Here is an 11,910-nt window from a genome sequence, read left to right on the forward strand (position 1 = left end):
CCTTCTGGAGGTGTGTCCAGGCTGGAGCCACCTACCTGTTTGTACAACTCTGCAAGGTGAACACACACACACACACACTCACACTCACACACATATACACACACACTCACACTCACACACATATACACACACACACACACACACAACCACACACACAACCACACACACACACACACACACAACCACACACACACACATACACACACACATACACACAACCACACACACTCACACACACATACACACACAACCACACACACACACACACACACACACACAACCGCACACACACACATACACAGGGCTTAAAGTTCTCCGGCACGGTGCCGGATTTCCGGCGCGGGGGAATTTTGAGCAATAAAATAAATAAATAAAATCACATGCTATTTCTTTACATCGTAATTTAAAGAGTCATCTTCAGCAAAGAGACAGTTCCGCCTACCAATGGTATCACATTGCTCAAGCCAACCAACGACTTCTAGCCAATCGGAGGCAGAGTAGTGGGGCGGGCCTTAAGAAGTTTGAATGAGTGTAATGTTAGCTCGTAGAGACGTTCGCTTTTAGCAGCCCGCTATCTCGCTAACTTTAGTAAGAGTCTATTAAAATGGAAGCCAAGTTTCTTAAACCTTGCTCATACAACAACCTTGCCGGGAGCGACGGCTACAGGTAGCTTACCACTTCATCTTCAATGGTCGACCGTGTTTGCGAGCAAAAGATCCAAGTGTGCACATAGCTGAACATGATCTGTCTTTCACAATGGCTCAGCCACTCGTCGATTTGTGCAAGAAGCTATCAGAAGACAAAAATGCACTGACAAAGCTGTCCGTTTCCAATCAGCACGCCAGCTATTTAAACACACATGGCCTTTGTCCCGGAATTGAAAAAACGGCTGTGTGAAAAGCTTAAAAAAGCAACGTTCAATGTCCTTGTTCGATTTGTTGATGATGATCTGGCCAAAGTAACAACACAACACCTAGCCAGCAGGAAAGTAAACATCGCCAACTCATCAGCCCTCATGCAGGAGCTCAAAGATATCCTGGAGTCCAATGGTCTTGACTGGTCACTAGTCATCAGTATTCTACTTGATGGAGATCTATTGATCTATTGTTATAGTGATAGTGGCTTAATAAGTGATGCAATCAGTTTGGCCTTAAGTGATTTAATCAGTTTGTTCTTTTAAAGACATCTAAATATATTATTTTATTTTGTATTGAGTATAAAACAGTATTAATGCATTTTAACATTGAGACATATATTTTGTATTGAGTATAAAATAGTATTAATGCATTTAAACATTGAGACAAGAAGCTGTCTTCTGTACCCGCTCTCCCAATATCTCAAACTGTGACCCCCCTCCCCAAGAAAAAGTTTCAGGCACAGGAAACTTTAAGCCCTGCATACACACAACCACACACACTCACACACACATACACACACAACCACACACACACACACACACACACACAACCACACACACACACACACACACACACACACACACACACAACCGCACACACACACACACACAACCGCAAACACACACACACACACACACACACACACACACACACACACGCACACACCATCTAGCCAACCAATTCACTTCTCTCTACCTGTGTTTCAGATGCTGTTAGCTTCATTAGCATCACACCTGTGTTTCATATGCTGTTAGCTTCATTAGCATCACACCTGTGTTTCAGATGCTGTTAGCTTCATTAGCATCACACCTGTGTTTCAGATGCTGTTAGCTTCATTAGCATCACACCTGTGTTTCAGATGCTGTTAGCTTCATTAGCATCACACCTGTGTTTCAGATGCTGTTAGCATCATTAGCATCATGTTTGATCCTATTCATGCTTGTATTGACTTGCAGACCGAGCTGTTGCTCTGCTTTTCTGTTGCATCTTGATGATGTTACAATTTATTTTATTTCTGTGTGTGTGTGTGTGTGCCCCTGTTAGTCCCTCACTCCGCAGCTCGTTCTCTCCCTCCCAACGTCTACGCCCTAGGCCTACTTCCCAGGTCGGTCTCATGACCAACATATATTTGTTTTCTCTGTGCTATTGAGTCAGCAAAAGGAATAAAGATAGTTCATATCAATATTAGGAGTCTTGCTCCGAAAATTGATTTACTTAGAGCATGGGTGGCTCTTTATAAACCCCATGTTATTTCTTTATCTGAAACCTGGTTGCATAATAATATTACTAATGATGAAATTAAAATTGATAACTATATTATTTACAGATCTGATAGACCTTCGAGAGGAGGTGGGGTGGCAACTTATGTTTCTGATCAATTTACCTCAGAGTGTACCACTCCTACTGTTGACCCAATTCATTTTGAAAGCCTATTCATCAACATCATGTTTCATGACAATAAACATTTAACAATTGGGACCATTTATAGACCACCTCCAGTTCTATCAGATTCAGCTAACTGCATCTTATCTACAATAAACTCCTTAAAGAAGCATAATGAACTGATCATTCTGGGCGACTTTAATATAAATTGGCTTGATAAGTCTTCTATTGATGAGAGAACATTATTCTCCAGTGTTAATTTATCTCAGTTGATCAGTGAGCCAACTCGTGTGGACCATCACCATGGATCCTCATCTTTAATAGATTGGATTCTGGTCACCAATCCTGAGAGAATAACCGCATCTGGTGTTTTGTCTGATTGTTTTAGTGATCACTGTGTTATATTTTGTGTTTGGAAAATTAGAATACCTTCCTCCCCACCTAAATATATTAATTTGAGGCAATATAAAAAAATTAATGTTGATTCATTTATTAACGATATAACTGCAATTAACTGGGATAGATTCCAATTGATACCCTTTCCGGAGGATGCATGGAGTTTCTTATGTTTAGAATTTAAAATAGTTATTGATAAACATGCACCTCTAAAGACATTTAGGGTTAAAGGCAGGCATCTACCCTGGATCAGTACTGAACTATTCAATCTTTTTAAACAGAGAGATAAAGCCTGGGCCAAACATCGTTTGTCAAATGATCCTGCTGACTGGGATATGTATAAAGGTTTGAGGAACTCTTGCAAAACTAAAACGCGTAACGCAAAATCCAGTTACTTCCGTGATAGTCTTTCTCAAGACTTTAATAACCCTCGACAATTTTGGAAACAGTTGAACCGAGCTCTCAATAAAACTAACAAAGGCCTCATATCTCAAATAAAAATTAACGATGATATAATTTCTGACCCCCTACATATTTCACAGGCCTTTAACCAACATTTTACTTCTATCGGTGATGTTATAAATACTAAATACTCGGATCTTGCAGATTCCTCAAACCCCACAACACATAGGCCTACTACTACTTTCTCCTTTAATAAAATCATGCCTATGGATGTTTATAATGCAATCTTTGATTTCAAAGGTGGTGGTGCTGGTCCAGGTCCAGACGGTATTGAAGATACATTTGTTGTTAAACTAGCAGCACATGTGTTAATGTATCCTCTTGCAGATTTATTTAATTTGTCAATTTCTACCTGCTCAATTCCCTCAATGTGGAAATGTGCCCGTGTTACCTCTATTTTCAAGAACGGAAATGTAACTGACATGAATAATTATCGCCCAATTTCAATTATTTGTTTCACTGCAAAAGTTTTTGAGAAACTGATTTACAATCAACTGTCTCACTACCTTAATTTATTTGATATTCTTTCACCATTTCAATCTGGGTTTAGACCCAACTTCTCAACTACTTCTGCTCTCCTCAAGTTTACTAGTGATGTTTTCTCATCCTGTGACAAAGACCAACTGACTGGTGCCATCTTCATCGATCTATCTAAAGCTTTTGATTTGATTGATCATTATCTTCTTCTTGATAAGTTGTACTCCATTGGTTTTTCTCAGAAGGCTCTTTTTTGGTTTAATGCATATTTGCATAATCGCCGTCAATATGTTTCTTTACAGGGTTCTCAGTCCGATTACTTAATTGTGGACAAGGGTATTCCTCAGGGTTCTACTCTGGGACCACTCCTCTTTTCTATATTTATTAATGATCTCCCTAAGTCTTGTTCTAACTCTGATATTCATCTTTATGCAGACGATACGGTTATCTATACTTCTCACAGAGATCTAACACAAATTCAAAGCTCCTTGCAATCAGATTTTGCATCTGTTCAGAACTGGTTCTTTAATAATAACCTTGTTCTGAATATGAACAAATCCTGTTGTATGGTGTTTGGTGCACATTATCGGCGTCCCTACCTCTTAGATTTAAATATTGTTTATGATGATGGTTCACCCCTAGAAAATGCTAAATTATTTAAATATCTTGGTCTCTGGGTTGACCCTGAACTCTGTTTCAAGCCACACATTGATAATCTTGTTAAAAAAGCCTATGGTTGCCTTGGTTCTTTATATCGTTCTATTGATTGCTTTACTTTTGAAATCAGGAAAAGATTAGTTTCTCAGCTTATTTTACCAATTATTGATTATGCTGATATTGTGTACCAGGGTACCTCTGAGACCTGTCTTCGTCCCCTAAATGTCTTGTTCAACTCCCTCTGTCGTTTTGTTCTCAGATGTCATTATTTTACACACCACTGTCTAATGTATGATTCACTCAACTGGTTTTCACTTGAAGACAGAAGGCAATCTCATTGGTTACAATTTATTTATAAATGTATTTACTTTAAATATCCCATGTATTTAAAAGTTTACTTGGTCCCCCGTAGTTCTCCCTATCCACTCAGACAACATCAAAACCTCTTTTTCTGTGTTTCCAGATACCGCAAAAAATTAGGTCGTAATTCATTTGCCTACAAGGCCCCTAGTGACTGGAACAATCTCCCTTCCCCTTTAAGGTCCCTCACATCCTTTCAATCCTTTAAATCATCTTTACTTTCCTATTTAAAAAAGCCCTGCTCATGTTATTAATTATGTGGGGGGTTTGGACCGGCTAGTTTTCAGGTTGTTTGTATTTGTATTTTCCTTAAATGTGCTTTCTGTTGTTGCCAATTTCGATTACTTGCTGATGTCTTCTGATAATTATATTATGTATGTATCTGACTGTTGCATGTATATATTGCGGTTGGGTTGTAGTGGTGGGTTGTGGAGTGATGACGGGCTGTGTGTGTGAGTGTGTGTGTAGTTGCTTTGTATTGTTATTTGTTATGTGTTACGATTATGTTTGTATCGTCATATGAGGACCCCCTCGAAAATGAGAAGATTCTTCTCAAGGGGCTTACCTTAAATAAACAATCTCAATCTCAAACACCTGTGTTTCAGATGCTGTTCCTTGCCACCTTTTTTCCCACCTGGGAGGGCGGAGCCGGAGTCTACGATTTTGTCGGGGTAGGTGTGATATCATAATGGCTGAGGCCGGCTGTGATGTCATAATGGGGCGGTCCTTTCTGTTCAAACCACTCGAAACGGCTTCTGCACCAACCTGACCCTGTGTGTGTGTGTGTGTGTCTGTGTGTGTGTGCGCCTGTGTGTGTGTGTGTGTGTGTGCATGTGTGTGTGTGTGTGCCTGTCTGTGTATGTGTGTGTGTGTCTGTGTGTGTGTGTGTGCCTGGCTCTCTGTGTGTGTGTGTGTGTGTATGTGTGTGTGTGTGTGTGTGTGTGTGTGTGTGTGTGTGTGTGGGCCTGTGTGTGTGTGTGTGTGTGTGTGTGGGCCTGTGGGTGTGTGTGCGTGTGTGTGTGTGTGTGTGTGTGGGCCTGTTTGTATGTGTGTGCCTGTGTGTGTGTATGGTGTGTATGGTGTGTGTGTGTGTGTGGGCCTGTGTGTGTGTGTGTGTGTGTGTGTGTAGGAGTTCATGAAGTCCACTGTGGACCTGGCTGACCTGCTGGGTCTACACCTGGTGATGTCACGCAACGCCGGGAAGGGAGAGTACAAGATCATGGTGGCGGCTATGGGCTGGGGCACGGCGGAGCTGGTGATGTCCAGGTGAGGGGGGGGGGGGGGGGGGGGGGGGGGCTAGAGACAATAGAGAATTGACAGGAAGGATGGGTCAGAGAGAGAGGAAGGATGACAGGAAGGATGGTTGAGAGAGAGAGAGAGAGAGAGAGAGAGAGAGAGAGAGAGAGAGAGAGGAGGGATGACAGGAAGGATGGGTGAGAGAGAGAGAGGAGGGATGACAGGAAGGATGGGTGAGAGAGAGAGGAGGGATGACAGGAAGGATGGGTGAGAGAGAGGAGGGATGACAGGAGGGTTGGGTGAGAGAGAGGAGGGAAGACAGGAAGGATGGGCGAGAGAGAGAGAGGAGGGGTGAAATGCAGGATGTTATGTTGACGGCTGCTCATGCAGTATTGAAGCAAAGACTTCTCAGTGTCGACCGTCAGAACAGACTGTCTGCTGGCGTCCCTGCTGGCTCCCTCAGTGTATCCACGGGTGTGCCTCAGGGACGAGTCCTGGCACCACTACTATTCACTTCATGTCACTGGTGTCCCTGGTGCATCTAAAGTCACTAAATGAATTGGTCATATCCTGTTCTGACTGACTCTTATGGCGCTTTTCCATTGACCGGCTCGGCACGGCTCGCCTCGGCACACTTTTGAAAAGTTCCATATAGGAATCGTTCTCCACTATACAGGAACGACCCGGGACTGTAGGAGGAGTTACCTGTCATAAGATTCCCCCCGCTATACAGATCAGCGGGGGGAAATGCGATTTCAAATTATGTCAAAATGCAGCACTATCGTGCACAGATCAGCCGTACAACATGTAACGTTAAGTGCCTGTTACTTGCCGCTTTCAGTTCTAGTAGACTAGTTTAGATCTCGCAACCAGGGAAATGCCGACATGTGTTAAAGCCCCGATTCTATTTTTATTTCTCCTGACGCGTTGAGCACTGTGCTTTTTTTTGTTGGTGAACTACCGTAATAAGCCTAAAGAAGTTCAACTGTTCAAAAAGTGCAACTTCTCTGCTTTCAGAAACTGTTTGAATTGTTTAGATTGGGCATATAGTTCATGAATTACGATAGTTTGAAGGAACGCTGTAAAATCCTGTCTGCGCCGACAGCTCCGGTTTCGGAGCAAGACGCGAATCTATCGGCATTAGTCAAATACATGCTCACATCCAGTCATCCGCTTACTGCTCTCCATCAAAAATGGCACATCCATCAATAATATTACATAATAACAACTGCTCTGATTAGATTGCTTAGATTGTTTAATACATCAACGGGGGCAAAAGCGAGATGAACTCGCGAGTATCATGCTTCCTCCATTGAACGGAAAGTCCTATCTATTCCATTCAAAGTGTTTTAGCCTTCCCCCTTTCCACTGGTAATAAGGAATTGGCAAGAATAGATCGATATAAATAGATCAACATAATGCAGCACTATCATGCACAGATCAGCCTTAAAACATGTAACGTTAGATATATAACGGAGCGATGTATTTCTACGGAAAGGCTGTCTGACGCGGGGCTCATACAATCTCCGCGTTTGTTATAGATACGAGTGCTCCGGTGTCTTGCTGGTAGTCAAATATATTTATTTATATATGCAGCATATGGATGTTACGTGCCTGTTACCTGACGCTTTCAGTTCTAGTAGTTTAGATCTCGCAACCAGGGAAACGCCGACATGTGTTAAAGGGAGCAAGACGCGAATCTACCGGCATTTGACTGCCCCTGGACTGAGAACAGCATAGGCACAGGACATCGCCATAATAGCGATTTTTTTAGTTATGCTTGTTGTAAATAAAAGTTCTATGATGCATTGAAATGACATTAAACTAAGATAATACGATGGTTATCATAATTTTTCTAATCTTTATTAATAAGTTATTACAGAAACAGTAAGTGACATTTTCCGAGAGCGAAATCTGTTGTGGTATTTAAAGATGGCGGTTAGCGAAGAAATCTATGAACATGGATGACGATTTCCATTGACCAATCAACGGTGTGCATCACCGTCACACGCAGCCTGGCAAAAAAGTACCTTTGGTACCTTTCGCTACCCATCCCGAACAAGAACTAAAACCGGCACGGGTACCAGAAATGGCACGGGTACTTTTGGCAGTGGAGAAAGGCTAAAGACCAGGCCCTGTAGTGGAAAAGCGCCATTATTCTGCTGTTTCATCCCCCATGTGGACGACTTGTGAGGAATACTGATGAATATTTTTATTTATTTGATCATTCTGTAATTTATTCTTAAATAAATTCTTTTTGGGGGGGGAAATTGTTATCTGTTTATGTCTGCAACCCCCCCCCCCCCATGTGTACTGTACACTAAAGCCCAATTTGCGTCGAATTTACGCGTGGCTACACCGTAGCCTACGCAAGGGCTCTCCCAATTTATAGTTCTGTGTTGGTCGGTCTGCGTCGCGTTGGTCGGTGTACTCATAGCGGCATAATAGCAATTTTTGGGTTATGCTTGTTGTAAAGAAAATGTCTATAATGCATTGAAATGACATCAAACTAAGATAATAAGATGGTTATCATAATTTTTCAAATCTTTATTAATAAGTAATTACAGAAAAAGTTAATGACATTTCTGTCATGGCTTCCGCATTTTAGGCCTACGAGAGAGTCGGCATGTGACGCTACCAAGCGGACCAATCACAGTGCTTATGGTCTGCGTAGGCACTGACGCGTAGTTACATTTTTGGAGAGGTGCGCGACAAACTATGGCGTAGGCTCCGGTGTAGATTTTAGGCAGAAGTATAAATTGGGCTTAAGGTGTGTTTCCCCCCCCAGGTGTCTGCCTCTGTGGGTCGGGGCCAGGGGCATCGAGTTTGACTGGAAGTACATCCAGATGAGCCTGGACTCCAACATCAGCCTGGTGAGTCTGAGGAGGAGGAGGAGGAGGAGGAGGAGGTGGTCCTCTGCGTCTGCCTGTGGAGCTGGTGGTGATGGGGGCAGGGGTGGAGGAGGTGGTGGTGGTGGGGGTGATGGTGATGATGATGATGATGATGAGGAGGATGAGGATGATGATGATGATGATAATGATGATGATGATGATGATGATGAAGGTGATGATGAGGATGATGAAGGTGTGTGTGTCTGGGCAGGTGCACTACATCGCCATGGCAGCGGTGGTGTGGATGTTCACGCGCTACGACCTTCCCAAGAGCTTCTGCCTGCCGGTCACCGTGCTGCTGGGGCTGTGTGTGTACCAGGGCTTCCTCATGGAGTACGTCCACACACACACACACTCACTCACTCACTCACTCACTCACTCACTCACTCACTCACTCACTCACTCACTCACTCAAAATCGCACGCCGTGTACGGCCTTAACTGCATGCTGATACAACATCAACATGTTAGAAACACATAACTACACACAACTACACATAACTACACATAACTACACAAAACTACACACAACTACACGTAACTACACGTAACTACACATACAGTATGTCTGACCAGACAGGAAGAATGTCTGACCAGACAGGAAGTATGTCTGACCAGACAGAGAATATGATGAATATGAATATGACTAACTCCCTCTCTCCCCTTCTCTCCTCTCCCCCCCCCTCATTCTCTCCTCTCCCCCACCCCCTCTCCTCTCCCCTTCTCTCTCTCCCCCCTCCTCTCCTCCCCCCCCCCCCCCCCCAGGCTGTTTGTCCATGTGTTCGTGCTGGGCAGCTGGACGGCCCTGCTGGTGAAGGCGGTGTTGACGGGGGCCATCTCCCTCTGCTCCCTCTTCCTGTTCGTTACGCTGGTGCACAGCAACTAGGGGGGGGGGGTCAGCCCTATATGTGTCTGGTTGGGGGGGGGGTTTGGTAGACTTGGGGGGGGGGGGGTATGTGTCTGGTTGGGGCGGGGGGGGTGTCAGCCCTGTATGTGTCTGGTTGGGGGGGGCAGTGAATTTTGTATGTCTCCCAGATGGAGCAGGAATATGATGATTAGACTGTTGTGTTGCTTGTTCAGGGTTCCACAGTAACGCTTTCCCGCTTGCCCGGAGCAAATAAAACATTCGCGGGGTTTGTTTGCGCAAGCCTGACGACGCTGCTGGATCCTGGATCTGTTTACCTGTGTGCAGGAAGAATCTAAATATTCTCAAAGCATACGCCCCTGTCGATCACCCGTCGCATCGCGTACGCTTTGATAATATCTTCACTCCACGATCATCTAGTCTGGTCTGGCGCCTGCGCCGCCTGTTGTTCTTCCTGCACACAGGTAAACATATCCAGGATCCAGCAGCGTCGTCGGGCTCGCGCAAACAAACCTGGCGAATGTTTTATTTGCTCCGGGCAAGCGGGCAAGCGTTACTGTGGAACCCTGTTGTTGTTTTCATTTGTTGTTGTTTCTGACTGAGCTGCTGTGATCAGAGGGCGTCTGTCTGGAACACTTCCCAGGGGCCTCTTTGTCTCTCTCCTTAGCCCTGTGGAGGCTGGCGGAGGTAGGAGACGGAGGCTGTCAGCCCTGTGGCCTCCCTCCGCCCGCCTGCTGACAGGGTTAACCTCAGGACTGATGTCTGTATGTCTGTATGTCTGTCTGTCTGTCTGTCTGTCTTTAACATGAATGGAATAAATAGGTCTTTCTATGCTACTGTATGTTTATTCCCTGGCGTCTTGTAGAACAGGCTTTAAAGGGGAGGTTTACATCCTGTAGAACAGGCTTTAATGGACCTATCGCTAAGCCACACCCCAAAGTAGAAATTGTCCAATCATATCACAGCAAAAGTCACGACAGGCAGAAAACTCGGACAAACAACTCGCTAATATCTGATGGTGAAAAGCTGCCAGACGAAATATTCTTGTCATCTTTAAAAAAACATGTCTATTACTTGCTTGTAAATCAGAAATTAGAGGGGGGTATAGAGGGGATGAGGTGGTCTGTACCGGGGGGTAGAGGGGATGTCACACACGGTCCTGACCAGGGAAATGGCCTGAGCAGATTTCCCTTCAGATCCCGTTCACACCTGCACCTGACCAGGTAAATTCCATGGAATTGAATGGCAAAGCTCCTGTGTGTGGATGAACCTTGTGAATGAGGTCAGGTTCCTGAGAGAGAAACTCCAGTTCTGTTCTCACACCTATCACCTGTCCTCTGTGAATGGCACCAGACACACACACACACACGTGCACACACACAAACACCCATACACACACACACCTTACTGTATGAATGCCAGCCAGACACTCTATTGACACTGGAGAGAATAGCCGTGTCCCATGTGGTTTCCCCTGTAATTACACTACCTGTCCTCCCCCGGGTCTGCTCCTCCCCTCTAGACCTCTCCTCTTCTCTCCTCTCCTCTTCTCTAGACCTCTCCTCTCCTCTAGGCCTCTCCTCTAGACCTCTCCCCCCTCTCCTCTCCTCTCCTCTCCTCTAGACCTCTCCTCTCCTCTCCTCTAGACCTCTCCTCTCCTCTCCTCTCCTCTCCTCCAGACCTCTCCCCCCTCTAGACCTCTCCTCTCCCCTCCTCTCCTCTAGACCTCTCCTCTCCTCTCCTCTCCCTCTCCTCTCCTCTCCTCTCCTCTCCTCTAGACCTCTCCTCTTCTCTAGACCTCTCCTCTCCTCTCCCCTCCTCCCCTCTCCTCTCCTCTCCTCTAGACCTCTCCTCTCCTCTCCTCTCCTCTCCTCTCCTCTAGACCTCTCCCCCCTCTAGACCTCTCCCTTCCCCCCTCTAGACCTCTCCCCCTCTAGACCTCTCCCCCCTCTAGACCTCTCCCCCCTCCTCTCCTCTAGACCTCTCCTCTCCCCCCTCTGGGCCTCTCCCCCCTCCTCTCCTCTAGACCTCTCCTCTCCCCCCTCTGGGCCTCTCCCCCTACCTCTGTGAGACTAGTGGAGGCTGGCCTCTACAGGACAAAGGCTCCATTGTGGCAGGAAGTATGTAGTCTCTCTGGAGCCTTGGGGTCGTCATGGCTAGGCACAGCCAGCCACGGTCGCCACGGCAACACCTCACAGAACCGAAGACGTGTAAGCTAGCAGCTAGCGGGAGGCATACTGTAGCCTAACCCGGACGTTGCTTTAATC

The 11,910-nt window shown here is 45.3% G+C and overlaps 1 protein-coding gene across 1 annotated transcript in view; it reads left to right on the plus strand.

Annotated features, from left to right (window-relative positions):
- tmem147 (transmembrane protein 147) overlaps nt 1–9,682 on the plus strand; it is an 11,529-nt gene extending 1,847 nt beyond the window's left edge. Inside the window, exons 3-8 of the mRNA XM_080540907.1 lie at nt 1–56; nt 5,258–5,323; nt 5,782–5,918; nt 8,677–8,761; nt 8,991–9,112; nt 9,544–9,682. The exon at nt 1–56 is cut by the window's left edge and continues 14 nt beyond it. Coding sequence (XP_080397033.1) covers nt 1–56; nt 5,258–5,323; nt 5,782–5,918; nt 8,677–8,761; nt 8,991–9,112; nt 9,544–9,664 — 587 coding nt within the window. The 3' untranslated portion in view covers nt 9,665–9,682. The remainder of the gene's footprint in view (nt 57–5,257; nt 5,324–5,781; nt 5,919–8,676; nt 8,762–8,990; nt 9,113–9,543) is intronic.
- Nucleotides 9,683–11,910: the final 2,228 nt, after the last annotated feature.

Source organism: Nansenia antarctica (assembly GCF_963989245.1).
Source record: "Nansenia antarctica genome assembly, chromosome: 10".
Classification (NCBI taxonomy): domain Eukaryota; kingdom Metazoa; phylum Chordata; class Actinopteri; order Argentiniformes; family Microstomatidae; genus Nansenia; species Nansenia antarctica.